We start from the raw sequence: 27,689 nt of genomic DNA on the forward strand, positions 1-27,689 counted from the left end.
TATGGAAATTGTCGTGCGCTTGCATCGATTCTGCGGAGAGAAAAATATCTGTCAATATTTACACAGAGACGTCAGACTGTGAATCTATTAAGCGTCAGTTTATACACTCATTGGTTCTCTTAATATTAGGATGATGTTTTATTTGTTTTGAAGTGGTAGCATATTTTGAAACTGGGGTGTACACCAGTTTCACTGATCAACATGAATGTGTCGGTCATGACAGGATGCACAAGTCCCAGAGATCGATGCCCACAATTAAACGGTTTAAATGAAATGATTTGAAAGTCAGCCATTTTAGGTTGAGGATAAAAATTGTGGCAGGTTGCTGGTCTTTAATTAAAATTTTTTTTTTTTTACATTTTGTATTCCCCCAAATTAGGCATAATTGCAGACAGGAATACATGAACATGAGATGGGTGATGTTGATTTTTTTTTTTCTTTTTTTTTTTTTTTTTTCCCCCAATGACATCCAATGTGAGTGGAGCTTGGCACCAAAATTTATTTTGAGGACTCTCGGAAATACAGCAGAAATCCTCCACCCAGTTTGACCGATCCATATTTGGACGTGGACATGTTAATCATAACCAGGCGCACGAAAAAGTAAAAAGTCAAGGACTCATACCTGAAACCGAACAGGACGTCGGCCATTTTGGTCTGAAGCGGCCATTCTGTTCAAATTCTGGGATAGTAACCTATTTTGGTGAATGTTTGAGCCTTCAGACTCAAAATAGAAATATGCAAAAATATCTATAATTTCAAAAGTATTTGTATCTACAGTACTTATTTTGATCTACTTTTACGTAATATATACGGTGGGTGTGGAAAGTATTAAGACCCCTTAAAATGTTTCACTTGGTCATTTCAGCCATTTGCCAAAAAGAAAAGTTTATTTTATGTACACTCTGCACCCCATCTTGAAAAAAAAAAAAACTAATGTAGAATTGTTTTGAAAATTTATGAAAAAAATCTATTCAGACCATTTGCAGTGACAACTCGCTTTCTGTCTGTCTTTTCCTCTTGAAGATGGTTCAGTCCCTTTTATTGGAGTGCAGATGTTTTCAATTAAACTGATTGGACTTGATTAGCAAAGGCACGCACCTGTGCACGTATGACCTCACAGTGCATGTCACAGCCAATCAGAATCGTGAGTGGGAATGAACTGCTCAAGGATATCAGAGAGAGAATTGTCGCAAGCCTCAGGTCTGGCCACGGTTCCAAAAGAATTTCTGCAGCATTCAAGGTTTATAAGAGCACAGTGGCCTCCATAATCCTCAAATGGAAGACGTTAGAGACGACCGCAACTCTTCCGAGACCTGGCCTTGTCGCCAAACTGAACAGTCTTTAAAGAAGAGCCTTGTTGAGGGAGGCAAAGGAACCAAATCTCACTGTGGCTGAGCTCCAGAAATGTCATCGGGAGAAAGTTTTACAAAGTCAACGATCACTGCGGCTCGCCACGTGTCGGGGCTTTTGGATGATGGCTTTATGGCATTTTGAAGGCCGGCATCGACCATGAAATGAAAAATAAGATTCTCCGGTCTGATGACGCCAAGATTGAATATTTTGGTGTCAATTCTAAACAGTATGTGTGGTGAAAACCAGGCACTGCTCATTACCTGCCCGGTACCATCCCGTGGCGGGAAAACCTCTTCCAGAGTGCGCAGGACCTCAGACTGGGCTGAAGGTTCACCTTTCAACAGGACAATGACCTAAAGCACACTAAAATAGCCAAGGAGTGAGTTGAGAACAAGCCAGAGCCCTGACCTAAACCTGATTGCGCATCTCTGGAGAAACCTGAATTTGGATTTTCACCAACGTTCACCACTCAACCTGACACATCAGGAGGAAGAAGGGCAGAGGATCCCCAAATCCAGGTGTGAAAAAAACTTGTTGCGTCATTCCCAACAAGAATACTTTTATTTTTTTATACGTTTCATTTTTTTGGGGTCAAGATGGGGTGCTGAGTCTACATTGAGAAATAAAATGAATGTATTTGATTTTGGCAAATGACTCAAATTTCAAGGGTGCTGAATACTTTCCATATCCACGTATTACGATTATAATACACGTAAATGCACAATAAATTTAAAAAAATGCCATGCATTTGCCAGAAGAAATGTGTTCCCTAACCAATCAAAATCAGAATGCCCTTTATCATTATACGCAGTGTACAACGAGATTGGAAAGCTTCCCCTCTCCAGTGCAAATATAAATAATAAAGAATAAGTTGTAAAACAAACAAAGTAATTGTGTGAGAGAGTTCAGCCTCTCGCGAAGCGACTGTTTTTCAGTCTCTTTGTCTTGTTTGTTTTGATGCACCTGTAGCGCCAGCCAGAGGGCAACAGGTCGAAGAGGTGTGAGCTCGGGTGAGTATTGTCCTGGATGATCTTGTGAGCTCTGCTGCGGCACCGGGTGATGTAGGGCAGCCAATAATCCTCTGCGCTATTTTGACTCTCCTCTGAAGCCTCTATAGAGAGACATCATTTTTTTTTAACTATTTGAAGCTTAAAATTCGGTATAGCACATTTAAAAGAATCAAAACACTTGTGAAACTCTGGTGTGGTATGAATTGATAATAGTGTCTAGAAACTCCTATTTTAAAAATGTATAGAAAAAGAGACCAACATAAAAAAAAAACCTGTTTAGGATTCTATCTTTGCAACATCTGTGCAGCTCAGTTGAAAAAAAATGTGATGTGGTTGCAAAAGTGCGGGCACCCTTCTATAATGTAAGGTGGGTGCATTCAGAATGAACTAACCAAAATTAAATTCATTTCAAATAGCAGTGACTTTGATTGACCTGAGATTCAGAGATTCAAGTAGGCTTTTCCAGATATGTTACTTAGTTGGAGGTCCGTTTTTTTTTTTTTTTTTAGTATGTGTTAAATACATTTCCTAACCTTCTAGAATGCTTTGTCAGCTTCGGCACAGTAACAAATTGTGTTGTTTATATCACTGAAATTTGAAACTGCATAATTTTAGACACTGTGCTGCATTATTAAAGGCTGTGAACGTGCATCCTGCCGTGCCGGGGGTGGCACTAGCATGAGTCATCGGCAGGCAGGCCCAAAGCAGATTAGTAATTATCTCCATTTAAACACTTGAAATTCAAATATGACAAAAACAGTTGGGAAGTGCTCTCCAGTCAATGAAGGGAACAAACAGCTCCTAACATGCTGGTTGCTATGGAAGAGTGGCCACGCAAGCTTATATATATCTATATGTATCGCAGTACCTATCTCTAGATCCAAAGTAGCTCAGCGGTAGCGTGGTCGTTTCCCAACCGAGGGATTGTTGCTTTACATATATATATATATATCTCAGAATCAGAAATCCCTTTATTGTCATTGTACTCAAGTGTGCAACGAGATTAGAAAGCTCCCCTCTCCAGTGCAATACAACAATAATTCAGATAAATATATAAATTAGATAAATAAGCGAATAGTTAGTGCAATGGAAAATAATACTGAATAGGATATATAAAAACACATCATATATACATATACATGCATATATATATATATATATTTAATTAATTAGTGGGCTCTCATTAAAAAAAGAAACGGAACCCATCACTGGAGCTTAAAATACAGCTTCATGCATCAGGTCAGAAAATAACCTCCTCTGAGTGCTACAACCATAAGGACTGGCTTGTTCAAATTCTGTTTATGCACACCACTTGGTGATTTCATGAGTAATCTGTTTAATAAGAATTTGTAGTGGCTAATTCACTTTCTCTTCACCACTCGAAAAGAAATGCTCATTATGAGTAAAAGTGTGTGAAAAAAATGCTGATTATGATTTGTTTCCATTTTAAATTTAAAGCCAATGTCTAGTTGAAGTTTACTGGTGAAACAAAATTCTGAGTTAAAACAACCACAGAACCTTGTCTGTAAGTGTTCAAGTTAATAATGCCATCTAACGGCCTAGCGAAAGAGCAGTTTAAATTATCCTTTGATGTCACACTCGTCACTTGGTCTCAACTTCGTACAAAATGATACCAAAAAAAAAAGACAAGCGGAAATCATAACCCCCCCCCAAAAAAAAAAAATCATGCAAAACTTGCGGCAATTTCCAAATTTACAGCAGAGTACAAGATGACTTCCCAATGAGAGATTGCAAAAACTATAACAGAATTGGAAAAAAAAAAAAAACCAAACCAAAACTTCAAAATTGGACTCACTGTCACAAAGAACTGCAGAAAGCGCATTAAAAAAAAATGACAAAGTCCAAAAATAATCAGCTTGCTAAAAGTCAACTTCAGCTTTTAAATTGAGTCCATTAAAACACACACTCACGAGTGCAATACATCACATCAAAACCGGGCAAGGCTTTGAGATGTTGTTTATCCAGCGAAAGTTTGATTGACACATGAAACCTTTGGAAAGTTTCAAAAGTCATTTGAAGTTGCCGTCGTCATCGGTCACACAGCTGCCGTACGCTTCACTTGAAGACATTTTCTCCCTTTTCTCAGAGGCTACTCAAATCAAAACCAGCGTGTTGCAAAACAACATTTGCAAACTAAGCTTGATTACGATTATTTATTATTATCAAATAATAACAAAATATAGTCCAAATATATTACAGCAGTAAACAAAGGAAATAAAAAAATTTAAATCTCAAAATGAGTTTTGTTCATGCCTAAAAGTGTCGCGTAGGAGTTCTACTTCCTCCTCCAATCCAGCCGGCGAACAAACAACAACACAAGGAGGAATTTGCATTGTAAGCAATCGTGAGGTTAAAAAAAAACAAAAAAAACAAAACAACGCAATCTGCTTTGCCAAGATCAGTGAGGGGATTTGGTAAAAGTCTTAATTCAAGAGGAAGCTATTGCAGCTTGTCTGATAAATCCCCCACCCCCCCATCTCCATCCCCTCCTCCTCTTCTTCCTCGGGGCGTTTTTGCATCTGGCAAACCGAGGCTACAAAAAAAACAAAACAAATGCAAGCACACAGGATTTGATAAAGTACTTTAAGTCCACAGCGGAAAAAAAAAACAAGGACAAAATTGTTGAGAGCCTTCCGATAAAGCCCACCGTGGTCACTGAAGTGTGAGACGTGAGATTTTGATGTGGGATGCACACGGGTTCAAGACGTCCAGTGCCGGATTTAGCAAAGCAGCCCCAGAACGCAAAGCTTCTTGCATGTTTCACTGGAGGTACATTTATTCAGCTGTGAAAGATGGAAGAGGCTCGTTTATGTTCTGGGGTGTGTCTTGAAAAGCAACCACAAAGATTTGCGTTCAATAAATCCTTTCAGCTCGATGCTAACGATCAATCAATAACAATAAATTAAAGATTGGCATTTGTGTTATAACACTATAGCGGAGAAACGATTATTTGAAAACAAACGGTAGGACGTGCGTAGATGGTTGATATAATGATACTCGCCGGCATGTATTTTTTATCCTCCGCGAAGAAAAGCTAAAATTGCAGCTGAAGACGATTGCGTTTTACATTTTTATTCAGTTATCTTTCGTAACCATAGTGAGGTTTTTTTTTTCTTTAATAGAATGCAACAATTTTGGATTACCACACTTTCAAATCAGAAGTGATTTGAAATAATCCACGAAGTTCTTTTGACTGTGATTGGTAAATGAACATGTGATCAAAAGTAACTTTATCCGGATTTGACTTTGATCTTGATTATCTTCCTTTGAAATCCACAACTGCACTTGATTTGATGCTGATTAAAAGAATACAAGGATTTTATTTTCGGCCAATGAAAAAAAATTGCCACGAGAAATGAGCTTGTGCTTATTTCTCTCCATCGTTCGTCGTACTTTGTACATTCCCAGGAGCAGTGTAAGCCAAATCCCAGAAGGGTTCCCGCTCCGTACTGTAGTTCAAATTCCCCTTCATAAAAAGCCTCGGTTGTTGATTGACAGTTAGTTCTGTAACTGAAAGCCGGGTCAGCCCTTAATCACTCTTTTCCCCGGCACCTTCCATGTGTTGTATTAAAGTTCACTTGACAGCGAATCTTTGTGTTCATACAGAAATATTCGTCCCGCACATCCATCCCCGTCTTCGTAATAGTCCCCCTCGGCTCTTGAAAATATATTTTATTAATTTTCCAGAATCCTCGTCCAATCAATCGCTCTTGAGTGTTGAAAGGAAGTGTCTCGCGTTGTGAGGGGACTTCAATTTTGTGTCAAAGTGTCGAAGACAGCGACGACAGGAGCAACAAGTGCATTCAGTGCACGCCCAGCTGTGATTGTAACGTGTTCACAGTCGCCTGTGTGTGGGAAGACTCTGAATTGAATAGGAAGTCAGCCATTCAATTCCCGGGGATAGTAACAAAAGACCGTATTTCTTTGTTTCACTGTTTTTGTCGTACGCTCGCGAGGTTATATTTATATAGCACTTTTTAAAAGATGAATTTACAAAGAGCATTTCACTCATACACATGGAAAATGAGTTAATAACTGAACGTTGGACGAGACATCTTTTGTGATATGATGGTCAAATCTTAAACCGATCAAAGATGATATCATGATCGTTAGCAGTCAATAAGATGAGTAGCAGCAGTAACAAAGATTTCAGGACCATAAAAAACAAAACAAAAAGCTCATTCTATGGTAGCAGATAAACAAGGCGAGAAATGGATGAGCATAGCAGTGGAATGACAGAGGCCGAAAAAAACGGAGCCTGATGGAAACAGAATTGGCTCAAGGACGGAACCCTGAAGGACTCCGCGGGGGAGGAGAACTCTGGAGGAAATAACTTTTAATCCAGATAATAAATTACGATTTCATCCTTATTACTAAAATTGTATTTTTTATTATTTTATTATTACTGCGTTGTCTCGTTTTTAGCGTAACTTTCCAATTTTTGTTGAATAAGGTCTGCGATTAACTGGGATGGGCTCCAGCATGCTCGCGACCGTCGTGACGATGAAGCAGTACAGAAAATTGATGCATGGATGATGAATAAGGTTCTCATTAGCATACAGCTGTTGTCTAATTAGGTACAGCTGTTCTGAATTTTTAAGACTAGCGTTGATCAACGTAGCCAAAGCTTTCAACGCTAATTGCTATGCTCTTGCAAAACTGCTAACCGCCGTACTTTTGGACTCTGCAGCCGCTTGGTTGGTCGAACATTTTTTTTGCCTCAGAGAACATTTAAAATCTGGCGACAGCAGCAGGCAGGAAGGCTGAAAGTCTTCGGTAAATACGCTAATTGGTCGACAAGATGCCAACATGTTATATGTGTATGTTAAATTGCAGTAAAGTTTTAAATGTATGCCGTTTTTTTAAATCGATGCTGTCAATGTTTTCTATCTTAGTAACGTTACTTCCAAAATTGCTTTTCCTGCCTCTCCTCACATTTGATCTCAGAGCAGGAGACGGCAAAAGGGCAGCAAAAGTAGCCAATCGGCTATGGCCATGGCAACGGCAGACGCACTATTCTGGGAAGTGATGTGCTGTTATTTCAACGTTCAAATGTCTACATAATCACTCGACGCTTTCCACTGAAATAATAATAATAAGCCTAGTGGGTGACGTCTTAAACATCACAGCAGGCGTTCTTTACACAGACGCTCGCCTTTAATCTATTGAGGATTTCCTATTTTCATTCAAATGTGATTAGCGACTGCGCATAAATATTTTAATTATATATTAATATATAAATAATTCTGGGTATTTCATATAAAGCTTATTTCGGCTCTACTGATTTTTTTTGCCGACTAAACACTTTTATTAGACCAACATAGATTAAAACTAATTCAGTCGGGGAATTAAATTAGCCCCTTATGCCACTTTTAGTTGTCTACAGTAAAATGAGAAGACATGTCAAATATAAGATGACGAAAAAGATCCATGTCAGAAACTGACCAAGAATTCAGTCATTTTGATTTGAAGCAGAAATTTCCGGACAAATTTGCAAAGCTCATACTTGGCCAGATTCCGACAAAGAATTTGCCCCAATCGGAAGAAGAAATCGTAGAAAGATCGGTAATGCTAAATCATGAAACTTATTTTTTTTCTCTTGGTCATCTAATGTTGGTGTAGCATGATGTCAAAGATTGATGCTCGTTTTGAGTGTTGGAGATTTAAAAAAAAAAGAAAAAAGAAGACATCATCCCCTGACACCATTTTCACTAATCCACAGGAAATTGGTTGCACATGTTCATCATAGCATGACATGAAAAAAAAAGTTTTAAGGAGAGCTGATGGAAATTCAGATTATCATTCTGGTTTGAAGCAACCGAAGCAGATTCCGTAGATGGGCGATAAGAAAGTGGCCCTCCTACACCCGTTTCACTAAGCCAAGGACATTGGGGTGGTACGTCGAATGAACAAGTTGTTATTCGAAGCAGAGGGTTTAGAAACGGGCTGGTTGTGTCGTGATAAATAAAAGTGTCGTCGTTGTCGTCGTTTTAAAATCACATTCGCCAACTCCAAGGTCAACAGATACATTGTTGCTGTTCCCACACAGGTAAGTGCCTCGGTAATCTATTCTGTGAATATGGTGAGATAACAAATAATACTCATTAATAACAAGTGCTGACTGCCAGAGATTTTGCCAGTCTTCTCCAGCATGCGATGGATTATGAAAATAATAAACTCCAGTTGGTTGCTGTCAAACTGAGCCCGTTGGCTCTTCTAATTTGCAGTGACGGACTGTGAAACGTCTTTTTAAGAAACCGCACGACGGCTTATCTCCAACTGAGGGTAAACAAAAAAAAAAAAAAAAAGAAGCCATCAGATTTAGACGTCCTTCAAAGCGTCAGCTTTGTTCCGACATGGGCGGAGGATGAAAGCTAATTGAAAAGCTAACACGGGTACGAGGCTCGGCTCGTTCCGCCCGACTTGAATGAAACGTCGCCGCGGGCCGGCAACAGATATCTGTGACTATTTTGTTCTTGTCAGTATTTTTGGAGATCCTGCAATATTTGTCATGTCAAAATCATAAAAGAAGATATTGCATTTTGTATGCCTTTCATGCAGAACCCAGTGAAGGCGGGATTTTGCAGTGACAACACACAAACACGGAAAGTTCTTGTCATGAAGTTGCGGGAGAAGCGCGTGTAAACTAAGAATCCACTTTTCACACTTTTCTGAGGGACTGATCTTGAAGGCGTTTATTTTTAACTTTAGGGATGACAATTTTAACCTCCTATTATTGATAATTTCACACCTCCAGAAAGTCATTTTTCCAACATACCACACTTTCTGGACTATAAGGCGCACTTGTATATAAGCCGCAGTTTTTTTATGTTGAAAAAAAATGAGTTGTTTCCAGCATGTACACAACGATTTTATACTGCAAATGCACATAGACCGATTGTTAAAACTGTGCCATTTAACACGGCAACAACTTTGCTAATTAAAACAGAACAGACCCAAGAGGAAAAAAATGGAGATTTATTTAGCGTATTTTCTGAACTATAGAGTGCCCCTAGTGGTGAAAGAAAAATCCACAGAAAAGCTGCACCGTTGAATTAGCTGCATGGTTCAAAATCTAGGAAAAAGTAGTGGCTTATAGTCCGGAAAATACGGTACCTTATTACCCGTTCTTATTTTCCTGATTGGGGAACAGGTATAAACGACATGGACACATTTTGCTTCAGATTTCCAAGTATGTTGGTCGATTTTTACGGTTTTTGAGGGAGGAATTTATTTTTCCTCACAAATTTGGGGTGAAGATGTAACATCCCTCCAAAGACTCTTGGTAATCCTAAAATCCTTCAGAAAATGCGTCGCTCCACATTTATTTTCCCAATTGGGAAAAAGGAGGCATCAAAGGATGGCATTTATTTTTTAGTGAATGACTTACTGACTGGAGAGGTTAATTTTAAACTTCTTACAAATACTGTACACATAATATCATCGCTCGAAAAGTCAACGTGTATTATTACAACTTTAATATTTTTGTAATTTGGGAACTGGATGACATTTGAGGGCGGCATTTATTTTCCATAAGTCGATGACTAAATGGGTTTGTAAAAAATGCTGACGCTATTGGAATGTTTTTAGAACATGCAGAAACGACAGTTTTCCAAGAAACTGCTTTCCATTGATTGGTGGTTCGTGTCTACAGCATTTGAGTGAGGTGTTTATTTTCTCACAAATCGGGTGTCAGAATGAAAGCTTCCTCTGTGATAGTTTTCTATATCTGAATGAGAATCGCATTATATTGATTCTAAAGAATGTCACAGCTACAGCCTGCTGTGCAGGATTATCCTTTTTTTTTAATTTTATTTTACTGGCTGAGGAAAAAAGAGGCATTTATTTGGAGGGCTCAGCTGTTAACTGACATGCGTAAACAATAGCAACTATGAACTCAGCTCATTAAAGTTATAAATTAATACCCCCCCGCCCCCCTCTTCGATTTGATGTTGGTGGTTATTATTTTTTTTGGGCTCAATTTACCCGGTTTTGTGTATTTAAGGGAGGCCTCCATTTTTCAGAATCAGTAGATTTGTTATTAAATGTCCATGTTTGATCAATTGTGTGAACTGAGATAATTGCAGTTGTTGGCTTTGTTTCTTTTCATGATGGACAGAGAAATGAAACTAATCTATTTGAAGAGGGTATATATTTTTCAGACACCGCAGTTGACGATTGCTCATGAACTCACCTTGTTCAAGTCGCATGCTTTTCCCCAATAGTATCTATTTGAGCAAGGTTTTTATTTTTAGTGCACTATAGTTGTCATCTACTGTTCATGTGTAATCAGAAGCGTCTATGAGGTAAAATAATTAACATCTGTTTTTATTGTCCTCATTCCAGGAAAAATGGAAGCATCTATTTGAGATGTATTTTTTTTTTTGAATTGCAGCTAATTGACACATCAAATTGAAATTCTTGTAAATTTGAAACACACACGGTGAGCAGCATTAACAACTGCAGCATTGAGGCGCTTCTATGCACGCCCCTCCCGCAATAAGCTCGCACGCCCCCACCCAACCTGCTTCGCGCCTCCTCCCATGCGTCATCGCTCCATCTCAGCCTCTTTCTCGTGTGCGCATCTGCTGATGAGCTCAGACAGCAGGTTGCTGTGCCGGCAGCCGTGTCGCTTCCCACCTCGGAGTCACGCTCACTTGCTCCCTCCACTTTTTTTGGGAGGGGGGAGGGAGGGAGGTCGATGATGGTGACGATCTTTTTTCCCGCGGGATGTTCACGTGGCGTAGCGCAAGTTTACGTGCTCTTCGTGGTGACCTGTGTGGTGTCGGGTCAGTTCAACTTTTCACTTGATGTATTGCTCATGTACTGTGGGGACTACATACTCATTTTCAAGCGGGAGGGAAATATTTTGTGCTATTCAAGATTATTTTCCTCGAGTGATTTTGATTTCCTTTGATTAAATAACTAGAATGTGCCACCTAGACTTCTGTTGCTTTGAACTAAATTGTAACTGTAATCCCACTTAAAACCTCTCATGGTTTTGAAAATAATGCCTTTCTAAGCCTTTTGAAAAACAGCAATTGTACTGTAACGTGTGAGGACTGCTTGCATTAAAATGACTTGCAGGCAACACACGGGGTCTGACAACATGAGTTCCTCTTTACAAATCGATTGATTTTAATAGCGTAATGCTGAATGCTGAACTTTTAATACCACTTCGGATGTCCCATTGATTTTGAACATGCAGCACAGTTATTTTATTATTTCGATTCCACTCAATCACGTTAAGAACTTCTCCACTGACTAAATGGCACCAGTGAATCCCCAAATTGTCGATGCTAAATTGTTTTGAAAATTGTCTTTCTAATGGCACTAAAAGCCTCTCATGATAATGCGACCCTAATGCTTCTCAATTCACGACGACCACCTCCATTGAGAGAAACTATGAGGAAAAAGCTCCCATGAGTCCTGAATTGGTATTTAGAAACAATGATTCCATCACCTCCATGTCTCACTTCTGATGTCACTCAATTAGTGACAAGTAGGACATCTAATCATTGTTGGAAGTAATGTGATTTGGACACTGCAACAGAATCCAAACCTCAATAAATACTTTTTGGCTCATGCTAAAGCAATAAAATGTGTCTTGCTGCCATCTCCTGGCATTTTAATGCCAATGCACCATGTTGAAGTGAGTTGAGGTGATTCATTTTGACAAAAATGGCGCATTCCTGCCTTCACGTGGCACCTTGGTAAATGAGTCAAGTCAGTTGGGGAGGGCCATTTAAATAAAAGTAGTGCTTTGCCGCCAACTTGTGGAATGTTGTTGCCAAGGCACTATCCATCCATCCATTATCCGCCGGTTATCAGGGGTCAGGTCGCGGAGGTAACAGCTTCAGCCAGGAAGCCCAGACTTCCCTGTCCCCAGCCACATCTTCCACCTCTTCCGGAAAGATCTCAAGGTGTTCCCAGGCCGGCCGGAAGACATAATCTCTCCAGAGTGTCTTGGGTCGTCCTCGGGGCCTCATGCCGCTGCGACATGCCTGGAACACCTCACCAGAGAGTCATCTAGGTGGAATTCTGACAAGATGCCCAAGCCACCTCATCTGGTGCCTCTCAATGTGGAGGCGCAGCGGCTTGACTATGAGATGAGCCCCCCCCACATTACGGAGTTTCTCACCTTATCTCTAATAGAGAGCCCGGACACCCTGCGAGTATGCAGGATTGATTTCTTTCTGTCACGACCCGCCCGGTCGTGACCATAGGAAAAGGTTGGAAAGTTGATCGACTGGTAAATTCGGCTCAGCTCCTTCTTCACCACGACAGACAAATACAGAGTGTGCATCACAGCAAACGCTGCACCATGCTCCATCCTATCCTCACTCATGAATTAGATCCCGAGATAGTTCAACTCCTCCACTCGGGGCAGGATCTCATCCCCTACCCTGGAGAGCGAACTTGGATTTTCAGATTGGGAGTTGCTGATTTTCATCCCAACCGCTTCACCCTCAGCTGCAAACCACTCCAGTGAATTGATGAGCCTTATTTAGACAAAAGTAGTGCTTTGCCACTATCTCAAGGTTTCCTGGTGTTAAGGAACTATGTTGAAATGAATTGAGGCGCTCCATTTTGGCAAAAGTACTGTTTTGGCACCGTCTGGTGGCATTTTGTTGTCAATCAACTGTGTTGAAGTGAATTGAGGAATGTCATTTTGATAAAAGTACGTTTTGCCTGGAGATTTGGGTTTGTTTGATCTGATCCAGTCCAGATCCCCCTTGTCCTTCTCCAGCAAGGAAATCAATGTGAATTGATAAATGTTTGCTGCTGCCATTTTGTGGTGGCTTTCTGAAGCGCCCTCTTATCTGAAATGATTGCGACTTCTACGCCTACTTCGAGATTTGATTGCATATTTTCGTTATTACTTATTGTGTTTTTACAAGAGGATGGTATGTAATGAACGCCGGCATTTGCATTACTGCAAACGATCACCTTTCTGGCACTTTCACACAGACAAAGTCGCTTTGATATCCCGTTAATGCAGCTGTAAAAAAAAGACGGGCAATTCAACTTTGCATATAAAGCTGCAGAGAAAGTCCATCTTTGAAGCGGCAATACCGCCTATATGGCACAAGCAGCAGGGTGGCCGAAAGATTTCTTCCTAGCTCGTCTCCGAGCGCTGTTATCTTCGGCTGCTTTAAGCATGAAAGCGGGAGAAAAAGATGAATAGTGAGGTGGTATTGAGCTTGTTGATAAGTTTGTCGTTGAGTGTTGGAAAGGCCAAACCATCATCGAGGTTCCGGGCTGTTGAAAAGTGGCTAAATGAATCGTGCTGCGGCCTTTAGTTTCCCTAAAAATTGGTTTGTCTGCATGTGTCAACAGAGAAGGGGAGGACGTACTTCTCAGTGTAATTTTCAACCAATCTTTGAGCTTTCAGGGGTTTATTATGATTTTTCTTTTCATCAAAAAGAAGAAAAGGGCACTAAAGAACTGACATCGTAATCATAGTGAGACACGTAATTGGCCTGTTGAGGATTTTGCTATGGGGTGGAGCGCAATAAAATCGTGCTTTTAGGGATTTTTCTATTAAATCTGTAAAAAAAAAAAATAATAATAAAAGATACCGGTGTCGAAAACTGAAAACAATAATGCTAATGAGGTGTGTCATTTGCCAGTTAATAATTTTGTAGAGTAGGAATGAGCAAAAAAGAGAGCAAATGACTTCTCACTGCAATTTCACACTAATCTTTAAGATTGCAAAGATTATTTCTACACTCCTTTAACCCCATAAAATACAGAAATAAATGCTTTAAAAAAGTACAAGAGAAAAGAACGACAGTGAGGTATTTAGTGTACTTTTTTCTTAGGGGAGTATAAAATAAAAATGTACAAGATTGTGATAAATAGGATTTTCAATCTTTTTATTTGAACCCCCCCAAAAAATCGGGCTCCTTTTAAACCCGTAAAATTCAAAGAGAGGTGCTAAAATATACGAATATAACGGTAGTGACGTGTATATTGGTAGTCATGTGAAATTTACCCGAGTCTTATTTTGTCACAGGTTATAGAGGAGAAAAAAAACAAGTCACCTTTCAGGCAAATGTTCCAACCAATCTTCAAGCTTTCAAAAACTTGTAAAATACAGAAAAAGGTTCTAATAATTGAGAAAATATTGTTAGTGAGGTGTTTAATTTACCCGTTGAGGATTTTGTCACAGAATATCCAGCAGAAAAAAAAAAACCTACATTCCATTTAAATTATCCACCAACCTTTGACCTATCAAGGATTGCTTTGCTTTTTTACAATTTTTTTGCAATTTATAATCTTTAAATTTTTGTTTTTGCTCTTTTTAAACACGTAAAATAAATACCGAAAGAGAAATGACTGAAAGTGAGGTGTTGACTTGATGATTTTGTTAGTGAGCATAAAGACAGCAGAAAAATAAAATAATAACCAAAATAAAAATAAAGAAATTCAGTCTTTCTCTTTGAGATTTCAGGGATTTTTAAAAAATCATTTAAAAAAAAATGATGATAAATATTAGTAGTGAGCTGTTAATGTACTTGTGTAATCTTTTTTTTTTTATCTACACACTATTCCTGGATGTGTTATTAAGAATTTGAATAATGCAGAATGAATGTAATTTGGTTAGGAATATAAATGACGTGCCGTGAAATGGGGGGGGGCAGCAGCATGAACTGAAGCTGTCACTCAAGTGACACCTTGGCTTTGGAGGAAGGAGTGAGTAATACTGTTGCCATATTGAGTGTGCGCGTGTGCGTGTGTAGGCGTGTGTGAGTGACTGTTTTGAGTCAGCCACGTGCGGCAAGCAAGGGGAGATGATTAAATTGACTTGAGTCCATTTCAAATTCAGTCAATATTTAGTCCAATTACTACAATCACTCACTTGTTTTGACTTCCACATTGTTCCAGACAGGTTCATTATATTTAATATGGCAGGTAAATGAAAAACAATTATGAGAAGAAATACTAAGGACGGGGAAATAAAAAAGAAAGGAACAATGCCAGCAGAAAATGTTCCATTTTATTTTATTTTGGAATTGTGGAGGGAAAAAAAGAACGTAGGTTAAAATAAATCAAATTTGTATTTGATTTATTATAGCATTATTTATTAGTTTTTACAATTCAGATGCCGTACTAAATAGTTTACTTGGCTTATTTTCTTTCATGAAAAAAAAAAAACTTCATTGAGCGATATTTTTAAATACAGCGTGTAAATTAAAATATCAATTTTTCAAAAAGAAAAACAAAAGAAAAGAATGAGGTCTGCAGATGTTTTCTTGGAAATTGTTTAACATGTAAAATGATTGCATTATTTTATTTTTTATTATTTTTTTTTTTTACACATTTCAATGTTTCTGGGAAAGGAAAACGTGTACATTTTGGATACAACTTTTTCATGATTCTTGTGCTTTGCTTTTTATCATCCCATCATTTATTTTGTATATATATTACAATTTAAAAGTCTAAATGAAAAGTAATGAAACATTTAAAAACGTAGGACAGCACGACGACACTTAATGCTGGACAGGATTTTTTTTTTTTTGGATTTAAAAAAAATCTATTCTAAAATCATAGCAGGAGGAAAAGAAGAAGGCCGACAGAAGGAGTTTTTATCCGTTTTCTTGTCTCATTGTGACATTTTAAATACATTATTTGCCCTCGGGTCATCTTGACGCAGCACAAGAATGAATATATATTGTCGATGGATACACACAGCAATCAATACACGTTTAAAAAGTGCGGCTTTTTTATCCTAAGGGCCAAGAGCGACATTCATTACAAAATGGCCTGAAAACCTTGAGAAGTGTATCCACTTTGGGAGATATGAAGGCAATCGCCGCTGCTTTTGCTGAGAACAGAGTGCGCTCCAATTTGAGTCAATACCCAACGGACTTTTTAAGTGTGGGCGCACGCTAGAAAGGGAGGTGACGTACACAGGTAATATCTTTTCTGCGGGGCTGCATTGGCAGTCTGCCAACAATTGGGGGGGGGACAACAACGATTTTTTCTTTTTTTTTCTCAAAGGTTAAGCTCTTGGGGGGCTTCTTAAAGCACACAAATGGAATGTTCTGGTTCACACCAATACGAGTCGTACCGCTTTTTTTGCAGCTTTATAGCTTGGACTCCTCCAGGGAAACACCAGAATTTTCTTTTTTTTTTTCTCAACCTACCTCTTAACTACCTACTTATTTCTCCCATCCTATGCGCCTACCTTCCTTTCGAACGATCTGGCTCCTGACCTACAGATAGAACCGACTGACCTACCTTCAAGCTACTATCTTCCATCCTCATTATCAGTAAAACTACCTTAGGGAAGTGCAATGTGAAGTGGAATAATGGCAGTGGTGTAGAACTAAATAAAGTGTGAAAAATAGTGCGGCAAGCAAATCAATCGCAGTTCTGCACGACTACAGCCGTAATAGCAAAAGCCATCAGTCTCACGGCGTCTTTTAAAATGTGATTTATTAAACCATTTTAATTCCCTCGTTTTTATTATTGATGTCTGTGGAGTGTTTATAATATTATGGCTTTGTATTTTTTCCCTTTGCTGGAGGTTCACAAGAACTGGTAGGCAGGTGGGCAGATATGCAGTCCCCTCCAAAGGTTTTGGAACTACAAGATCACTGCATTTTTTTTTATTGTCTACTGAAGATATTTGGGTTTTGAATTGCAGCTTTTATTTTGCGGTATTTGCATCTAGATGTGTTTAACAATTCACCATTTTTTTTTCAAGTGAGCAAAAGTATACTTTCAAATTCATTCTCCTGACCCCATCACAATTGACTTCATAAAGAACGAAATACATATGCCATACCACACGATGAAGCCACTCATCAGCAAAAACAATCAGAAGGTCAGATTGGATTTTACAAAGAAGTACCTCGGTGAGCCCCGAAGTTTTGGAACGAAATGAGACTAAAATTAAGTGATGAAAAAGGCCAAGGTGTGGAGAAGGAAAGAAAGGCCCTTCTAATAATCCAAACCACACAAGCTCATGTGAGCAGCATGGTTGAGGTATTGTTATGGCTCGGGCCTGCATGACTGCTTTTGGAACGGGATCACTAATCTTTATCAAGATGTAACTCTTGATGGTAGGTACAGGATGAATTCTGAATTCTATCGAATAATTTTGTTTGGCAAATTACAGAAAAATGCATCCAACGAATCGGGAGAAACTTCATCATGCAACAAGACAATAACCAGACCGTAACCTAATAGAACATGCAATTCTCCTCCTGAAGAGGAGACTGAAGTGCGAAACCGCCGGAAACAAACCAGAACTGAATTAGGATGACTGGGAAAAAAATTCAAATGAAAAATGCATCAGTTTTTTGGGCTCTACCCCTTGAGATGATCCATCTCATTTTAGAGGAGCTCCATCATACAAAATCAAACCTCACAACCTGACACCAAGACAACACATAGAACACATTTGTGTGTAATATGGTGAAAACCCCTGCCTGCATCTGCACATACCCGCCTGCCTCTTACCAACCTAGCGTCATCCATCTTTTGTAGCTGCCAACTTGACCGAAGAAGTGTCGCCCTCGTGCCCCCTTGGATTCTTTCCATGCGGCAACCTGAGCATGTGCCTGCCTCAAGTGCTACACTGCAACGGTGCTGATGACTGCGGGAACCAAGCGGATGAGGAGAATTGCGGTGAGCCAGCTGACCGGCCAGCCAACCTTTTTTTTTTTCTGTGTGTGTGTTTGTGCGTGCGCGCGTGTGTCATCAAGTTCCATCTGTGCGTTTGGATTTGGATTCAACCGGAATCAACTCAGCCAAAGCTTTTGATCCCTCTTTCACGAGCATCAGTTCTCTATCTGGCAGTCTCTGAATGAGTGCAACATGCTACACGCTGCACAAAGTGTCCGGATGGGTTGCTAAGTAGGCAATTACGTCTTAGGTAAGAGGTAGGTAAGATGTCGAATGATAGGTAGGGTGCAAATTATGAAAAGGATAGCAAATTAAGTTAGAATAAAATTAGTTGTGTGAGGTTGGTGAATGTGAATAGGTAGGTAGGTAAGATTTACTGTACATTAGGTTAGTAGATTGTTCGTAGTTGGAAGCAAGTTGATAGGTTTGTAGGTGTGAGCAAGGTCGCTTTGTAGGTAGGTGGGACTGACTGGTAGCAAGGTAAATCGGTAGGAGGTTGGTAAATAGGTGAATGCGAGGTCAGTATTATGGTAGTTAGAAGGTCGGTGACTTGGTAGGTAAATATGTAATGGTAAGGGGTATGCTGGTAGTTAGTAGATCCGTAAATATGTTGTAGTTAGGTCGGTAGGCAGATAAATACGTATGAGATTCGTTGGTTGCTAGGAGCAGATTTTACATTTTTATAATCGGATTAATAGGTAGTTGTTTTAGAGGTGTATAGGTAGGGAGGTCAGTAAGGAGGTAGGTAAATACATAATTGGTAGCAGGCAGGTTCTTAAGTGATAAGTTGGAGAGTAGACAATAAGTAGGTCAGAGGTAGGTTGCCAGTTATAGAAATAGTTATGAGGTAGGTTAGTTAGGGTAGTAAGAGGGAAAATATACAATAGTTTGGTAGGTTGTTGGGTCGAAGTAATGTAATTGGGGAGAAAGAGGCTGTCGGAAAGAGACAAACTGTACCTGGGAGAAGACTGATGGCCTGTTGCAGCCAAATAGAAACTGTCGAGTAGAATGCCAGCATTAGCATCCATTTTGATTGAAAGAGAATGAACCAGGCCAAAGCTTTCGATCCGCCCTTGTCCTCTTCACACATAATAGGCTTAATCTTGTCATTCTGGAAGTCTTCACAGGAGTGGGACACACTGCTTGTTTTGTGTAATGGCGAATGTTATTGAGCGGCAAGCCTACATGCAGGTCATACTGACAGTCAGAGCCTCTGTCTTTACCTTCTCCTGTCTGTGGCACAAAACTAAAAAGGCTTCCCTTCGCAGAATGTCACAGCTGTGCATTATCTTCTGCTTTTTGCTAACAGGAGCATAAAAAGCTATTGTTCGCCGCTATAATTGTCCTTCTCTGTGTTCAAGAGATGCGCTTGTGGCGGTGTGTTTGGTTTGTGGCAGCAGCAAAACAACACAACGTTCAACCTTCTCTCTGGAGTTTGCAAAGCAATTTCTACCATGTAATAGCGCTTCTGATTTTGACTAAAATGTTGAACAGTGTTTTTCTGTGGTTGATAGGTACATTGGATGCCAGAATTATTGGCTCCCTTGGTTCAGATGTGTTATTTAACTTCTAATAAATCCAGGACCGAAATAAAAAAAAAGGGGGGTGTTCCTCCCTATAACACTTTTTTTACTTATTGTGTTAGCTTTATGGTTTAATATTAGTGTAATTCTGTAAAGAGATGAAGCAAGCAAGTCGAGAGCCATACTATCGCTAACTTCATTAAGCAGCCGTCATTACCTTTGTGGCGATGAAGCGTACGTGAGAGAAGTAAACGTCTCCAAGCGGTCATGTACGACGCCAAGCCTTCTGAGCGCGCTTATTGGTCAGCCTTCCGGGTTGCTGATTGGTTCGCTGGTTCACGCTACTCTTCCGGGACGCTGAATGGAAAAACATTTGTTGGCGTGTAGGGAATTGACTCACACGCATGACTGCGTCCGCGCGTGAGTCGCAAATCGTGCAGGGACAGTTTGGTGCGGCTACAATGCCGCTGAGGCATTTGGCATCTTGTGTCAAGAGTCGATCATAGTTGGGCGAAGAAGACGGTCACTTTTTAAAATCAAACATTTTTTTAACCTCTTAAATAAAATAATCTATACTATAAACACGGAGAGACATTTTTAAGCCTCCCACTTTCACCTCTCTTACGACCGTATTGACAATTCTGAACATCCGGGCATTTCGCGATGCAACGCGCTTACCAGGGAAAACGAAGATAGGTCGGCAAAGATGGTCAATAGGTACATACTATATCTGCATGCTGAGGAGATTGGGGTTTTGCTGCAGGCGAAGTGGAGACTGTGGAGTCTAATATTGCAACATGTGTGGACTTTTTATCATCATGTCTTTAAATAGACATTGCCTGCAAAGTTTGCTGTGCACACACTGAACAATATTAGCAGGAACACCGCACCAGAAGTATCAGGGGGCCTGTACAACTATATTACACAGTGTCAAGGTTGGGTTGGGGTTGAGGGTTGGTGGCATTGCCTTGACAACAGCAAACTGCAGTCGTCTTTCTTTTTTTGGATGTGTTTTCACACGTCTGAGAGGTGAAGACAAGTGACGGAATGTGTATTCATATAACTACAGATCTCTCAGCCCAGTAAATCCACAATTTTTAAACTTCAGACCCCATAAATTGGTTGACTTTGCTACATGAAATTTTGGTGAGAATGTTTATCATGATATAGACCCACAAAAAAAGTCCCAAATATAAGTGCCTAAAAAAAACTCAAGTCTGCCATTTTGGTCTGAAGCAGCTATTTTAGGCTCACTTTTATAGTCTTAATGCAGTACTACAACCCGAACCAGTTTTACTTAACATTAAATTTGGTGGGAATGTCAATCATGAGTACACCCATATAATAAAAATGTCAACAAGCTATGCCCAAAATCACATGAGAAATCTGCCATTTTAGTTTGAAGCAGCCATTTTAGTCTTGTTGGAACTCTTAATCATGTAACTCTACAATTTTGATAATTCACCCCCCAAAACAAGCGTCACTGGGCAATGTAAAATTTAGTAGGCCTGTCTCAAATGAGTAGACCCCCAATAATTCTCAGGAAGCCATGCCAAGAAAAAAAAATAGAAGTCTGCCTTTTCAGTATGAAGCAGCCATTTTAGGCACATTTTGAAACTCTCTTATCGGTCACTTTGACAATGTGGAAAATTCCGCCAGCAAACCAATTTTATTTATCAAGATTAAATTTGGCAGGCATGTCTATCATGCAACATACCACCAAAAAAAGTTTCAACAGGCATTCCTAAAAAAAGGCACCAGAGGCAGATTTTTATTCTCTTTACTTAGAAAGTCAGTGTATCAAATTAATTCCGTGTGTTGGCATGTTAGGCTAATTATATCTCCCAAATAAGAAGGGGGTGTTGTTTTTTTTCCCCAATGACCTTTAAGTGATGGTGATGATGACGATGATTAATGTTTGCAGTGTAGTGTCGTGTACACTCAAGTTTGCTCCTGCAATCTAAGCACAGATGCATAGATTGTGTCAGGATAAGCAATTATTTGTTAATGAAAAAAAAACGATTTACTATGTAGCAGTTTTGGTTTGATATTTTCACACGCCCCAATATGTCAAAATGTATTTACAAGCCTACTTGTTTTTTGATCTTACCGCCTATACTTTCATCTCCAGTGAGTGAAAATATTTTAAAATCAGATAATTTAATTTCTTTTTTTATGGGATATTCAAGGACCAAAAAAAAGCCATCAGAACGTTCTTTAATTGAAATACACTTCATATTTGGAGACATTAGTACATTAATTACTAGATATTAATCATGTAAATAAATACCTGTTAAAAGCTTCACAATAAATAAAATAAAAAAATTAATAAAATAAAAAACGAAGATAATAGACAAACATTATTAATTGCAATAAATTATGGATTTTTCGCGATTAATTAGTTTAAAAATGCAATCACTTGACAGCACGAATATTTATATGTATTCAAAAAGTCTTTACTTGATGCTTCTTTGTGTATTTACTGAATTCACGTTTGTAGTCCATAAGTGAAGTGCTTGCACTATTGGGTTTAAATCAGACCATTCGTAAGTGCTCCATTTGTGTGCCTTCAAAGTCTCCAGTTGCGTTCTGTCACTTATTTGTATCCCACCTGTGTTGTTTTGACCTAACGCGCTGCGACTACCGCTCACGTTGGACTGAGTCTATCCTACCCAAACTATTACTCCATATGGAAATCGCTTTGTTACAGCTCCAGCTGTTGTAAAATGCGCTATATAATTAAAGTTGTATTGAATCGTATTGCTGCCAGGATGGCCGAGTGGTCTAAGGCGCCGCGTTCCGGTCCCAGTCTCCCCAGGAGGCCTGGGTTCGAACCTCGAATTTCCCCATTATGGGACTAATAAAGGAAATCTTCTCTAATCTCCTTGCACACTTGAGTACAATGACAATAAAGGGATTTCTAATTCTAATAAAAAAAATATTGCATGTTAAAAGACAATGGGCATCTTTCAAAACATCAAAGACGATGACAGTAAATTTGTCCCAAAGACGTTAACCATCAAAGCCTAATCTCTTTAAGGTGTCTTAGCTGTTTCAAAGTATTTTAATTTAAAAAAATTAAAAAAAAAAGGTCTTTCATTTTTTTTCAAGTTTTAGGGACAGATTACTTTTTGTCCATCAACATTGTCAGCAAAGGCAAATCACAGAATTGTTGATGTGTCTTTGATATTTATTTTCCACTTAAAACCTCTCGGTCAAGTTCGTGGACGGGCTGAGCTGACAACTGCTTTGCCATTTGGAACATCCCTGCTGTGATTGTTCTATTAAATGTTCATCCGCTAAACCCCACAAAGTACTTATATTAAAATTCACCGGCCGACGACATGTGGCGCACGGCTACCGAGACGTTGGGCAGCTGGGTTTTTGAAATAGATGGCAAAAGTCAAAAGGAAATCAATGATGAAGAAGCAGACATTACATTTGATTATCCACAGCGGGAGGAATGATGAGATAACAGCGGCAGGGGCAGGTGGTGGGCAAGGAAGCCATGAATGTTTCATCTGCACTCATTTTGAACGCTTTCAAGTTTCAGGTCACAAATGGAATACTGCTGCTGCCTTCTTCTCTGTTATTATTTTTTAAGACAAATGGGTCACCGTAGTCATATTGTTTGTGTGCGTGTGCGTGTGTGTGTGTTCAGGGGTGTTATTATCAAACGAAATTAGTTTTTGTGCAATTCACAAATTGTGGTTTCGTACCAGCGCTTCCACAGATTATCCACCCGCTGTTGCCCTTTTCTTTGTTCAGTTATTGGTTTTGTGCGTGAGCCTCTTTGTGCTTTGGTCTTTCATCACTTTAATACAGCCGTCGCTGATGAATCTGTGAGCTAAGTTTAAAAGTGGAAATTTGAAGAAAAATTCCACGTAGCTCATCAATCAGATGGCGATAGGAAATCAGCTAGAAGTCTCATTGATGAAACTTTTCGATATGTCTGACATTTTTATGAATGCTAAAAATGATGGCGTCTTTGAAAAATAGGCAGCCCGTGCATGTCAAACGCATCTGTCTGTCGGAGGTAAAACTTTTTTTTTTTTTTTAAATGTGTCCTTCTGGCGACAGATCAGGGTTGAGTGGTGCTGGTTACCATGGTGGTCTGATCCATCTAAATTGGAGGATTAATGAATCCTTTGACACAATCAGGATAGGAGGGACAACTGATTGAGCCGAGAGACCACTGTAATTTGTCTTTGGTGTTTAAAATAAAATACATTAGGAAGACAAAAGTATCAGAAGTTTACAAAATAGAATGTATTAACTCATTTAATGCCCACCTCGTGTTAACTAATTTTTTATAATCAAACCATATAGCGCAACTCGAAATGTGCGATTTTTGTGAATATCAATGACGCCAAGACAATGCGACCGAGACCTACGTGTCTGACACGTCGAGGAGCGGGAGGTGGGGCGCGGCACCATCGATCCAAAGGACTCAAGCGACTATTTCACTATGTTTTGAGGAATATTTCCCCTTTTGACTTGACTGTACCATGCCAATGAGGTAAGGGCCATTTTGATGCTTTGCTAAGTGTCGTAAACTGAAGATAACTAATTTCACACTCCCATCAAGCTCACGTGACTTGCATAACGTCTACTTCCAGTACTCGTGTGTACTGTACATATAAATTATGTAAATGCGGAGTTGTAGACGGCAGTGCACACGAAAGCTAGAACCACAGAATCAGTTTGGATGCTGTTCAATAAAGAACAAATAGTTGGTGTAAACGAGTATAAATGGAAGTCTGAAGTACAGAAAATGTCATGTGTGTGACTACAACTAACATTCAGTATTTTGTAATGTCCACACATTATTTCTATATTTTACAGGTCATGCAGGGAGCAGACGTCTGGATGAACCTGGAAGGCGTCATGTTGACTGGAATAATGCCCCCTCTCGGTGAATGAACTCCAAACATTTTTGGAAGTGACTTGTATCACTGGGTTGGCGCGAAAAAAACCCTCAAAAACCAATAAACTCACCATTTATTGGGGTGTAGAATAATACGGTGTGCATCCTTTTTTGGGTGCTTCTATAGTAACCTTATTTTCTCCTGAGAGAAGAGAGTCGAATCTTTCTTTCGGTAGGTTCCATGTCATTATAGCCATCAAACGCAATATTCTGTGGGCCTCGGCAGAACAAAAATTGTCAACTGTTCTACAAATGAAATACCGCTCAATGAGTTCAAGACCCTGACTTGTCTTTTATTTGACAAAAAAGAATTCAATTCAGACTTTGTGAAAAATATCAAAGAGGAAAACAACGATGTGTTCAGTGATGAACTAGGAGAACTGCCAATAACTTACTCCATGTCACTGGATCCAGCTTCCCCCCGTCTCTGAGCCCACGGACTGGGTTTCATCAATGGTCGCCGCACACAAGAGAGACAAAGAAGAAATACCCCAAAGACTTGAACACTACTTTACAGAGACCCCACTATCTGATGCGAAGCGTGGAAGAAGTTGTCAGTAAATATCAGGTGCCACTCTGTTTTCAGTGCTAGATGCCAAGAACTCCTTTTGGCAAATAAAGCTAAGTGGCATAAACTCAGCAAGCCAAGTGTTCCAGCGCTCAATGGAATAATTGTTTGCTGGCTACCCATGTGCTATTACAGTTAATGACACAATCATGGGCGGTCACAATGCTACGGAGCACGATGCTAATCTAAAGAAAGCCGCAGAAGTGTAAGTTCTGTCTCAACCGAGTCTGCTACGGAGGTCACATGTTCACAAAGGAAGGTCCAAAGCTGGACCCAACAAAGACTGAAGCTATCTCAAAGACACTCTCACCTTGGCATCGTTAACTACCTGGGGACGTTCATTGCGAATTTAAGCCACTCAGGCAGCCTAATCACAAAAACACTGCATGGTGCTGGCTCTCGCGATACCAACAAGAATTTAACGAAACTTAAGTCCTCTCTATCCAGCTATCCTGTCATATTTTAACTTCAAGAAGCCAGTGACATTAACTTGTGATGCATCTTTTTACGAATTAGGTGCAGCATGTTTACGAGATGAAAAGCATGTCACATATTTGCACATATTGAAAAAGAGCTCCTTGTAGTTGTTTTGCATGCACTAAGGTTAAAGACTACATCTATGACACAAAGCCGATTCACGCAGCTCCAGCTCATTTGCAATAGCTGCTACTACGCTTACAAGCCTTCGGCATTGCTCTGGTTTACAAAAAGGGCAAGCACATGCACCATGCCGATTCCCTGTCGCGAGCCCCAATCAACAGTTTCCCAAATGTCAAGTGCTCACAGCTCATTTGAGGTCAAGTCAATCAGTTTTCTATCAACAGCTAGACTCGAAGAGCTGAGAACTCAAACAGCCAATGACCAAGTGCTTCAAACTCGAAGCAACGTGATCCAGAATGGATGGCCTGGCAAAGGGCGACAGTTACCCCTCTCTGTCCAACCATACTTTCCATACAGAGATGAGTTTCTAATGGAAAATGGTATTGTTGTTGAAGGACCCAGACCAATCATTCCAATCTCAGTGCAACAGGAGTACATTCTGATCATGCACAGAGGTCGGCCAGGTTACCCTGATCTCTGATAATGCCAGAGAGAACACGAGCCGTTTTCAAGCAGTGGGACTTTGTTTATGTCACCAGCAGTCCAGAGTAGCCACATTCCAATGGATTAGTCGAACGCGGAGTCCGCAGCGCTAAACAGCTCATGGGAAAGACACACCAATAGAACAGATGTTTTTCTCAGTCTTCTTAACCTCAGGAACATCTCTCGCAACAATACGCTTGGATCACCTGCACAATGTCTCATGTCTCGTCCGACACGCTCAACCTCAAAACAGGTTGCGACACAAATTCAAAGGAGAAGACTTGTCCAAAAACAAGACTATAAAGTCACACACTACTGCCACTTGTAAAATGACAAGTTGTCCAGTTACAGATCAACCACCTTGGATGAGAGGTACCGGCTTGCAAGGACCCGTGCTCCTACATCGTTGAATCCGGACATCTATAGGAGGAATTGCCGCCATATCGTTCCTGTTGCTGAACCACCACCTCCACACATCGAGTCCAATGACTCTTGGTCTCATCAAGCAGTTTCAATTCAAGTCATATTTATTTGCATCACCCTTAATCAGAGAAAGTCTCAACAGGCTTCACATACGCACAGTCGACGTTCCCTGAGCTCAACCCACAAGAGGTCAAGGAAAACCTCAAAACTCCATCTGGGGAAAAATGAGAAACCTTGAGAAGGTACCACTGATGGGTGGGGGGGGTCCCCCTTCCAGGATGAACAGGCTGCACTGGATGCCAAGTGGGCAACATTTGACACATTGTAATAATATGAGAGTCAATCAAATGGAGCATTCCAGGAAGATGACTTCAGTGGAGCGGGTCCTCGCCCCGTTGATCAGAGCCGTAATCTCCATTGCAGCACCTCAGAGAATGTGGTCAGTCTTTGATCAGTTGATGTAGAATCGAAACATCCGCATCAGTCACCTTCATGCAATTCCCAAGCCGGGGAACTGGGGGGCAGAAGAGAGAGCGGCACAGTTTCATCGAACCCTCTTCCAACCAGTCCGGAAACCCGACCACCCATCTCTCGGCCGTCTACCCGCCACTCCACCAATGAGCAACCAACATCTGCTCCTCGCTTACCCACCCAAATGTCTACCGTACTTTGGACTCCTCCTCGCTGACACTATGCCGAAGACACGTTGAATGCTGTTGATGCTGTTGCCCGAGCGCACATTAAAGATCTGTGAACTCAACATCCTACAGCCTGACTCATTTCCACATTAGTCATTTTACAAATAGCCTGCTTGCTGAAAAAGTGTGGGAAACCCAGAATTGGATAGATGATGTCGTTTCTGTTGTAGTTCTTTTTTTCTCTCTCTTCCTTTGCACATATATTGAGACACACAAGTTCACCTCACAATTACAATACATCTGACAATAAAAAAAAAGCCTGCCGAACACCATTACCATTTCAGCTTCCTCATATCTCCGGTATAGAAATCCGTATTGCATTTTCCTTTGAAGAAAAGTTGGGGGGGGGGATTCAATTAAAGAGATACAAGCACAAAGATGCTTAATGTAGATAAAAGCAACAACGTATGGTATGTAATTAAAGCCCAGCAACCTATCAATATA

The 27,689-nt window shown here is 40.0% G+C and overlaps 1 protein-coding gene across 2 annotated transcripts in view; it reads left to right on the top strand.

The window, feature by feature from the left end:
• Nucleotides 1–11,001: 11,001 nt before the first annotated feature.
• rxfp1 (relaxin family peptide receptor 1) overlaps nt 11,002–27,689 on the top strand; it is a 37,187-nt gene continuing 20,499 nt past the window's right edge. The window contains exons 1-2 of one of the 2 annotated variants that reach the window (XM_088292461.1): nt 11,002–11,173; nt 17,886–18,026. In XM_088292461.1, the coding sequence (XP_088148587.1) occupies nt 11,086–11,173; nt 17,886–18,026 (229 nt within the window). In that variant the 5' untranslated portion in view covers nt 11,002–11,085. Of the gene's footprint in view, nt 11,174–17,884; nt 18,027–24,391; nt 24,462–27,689 lie in introns of those variants that run through there. The other variant, XM_088292463.1, reaches the window with a different exon arrangement.

Source organism: Idiotropiscis lumnitzeri, chromosome 4 (genome assembly GCF_059441095.1).
Source record: "Idiotropiscis lumnitzeri isolate Australia: NSW breed Sydney's pygmy pipehorse chromosome 4, RoL_Ilum_1.0, whole genome shotgun sequence".
NCBI lineage: Eukaryota > Metazoa > Chordata > Actinopteri > Syngnathiformes > Syngnathidae > Idiotropiscis > Idiotropiscis lumnitzeri.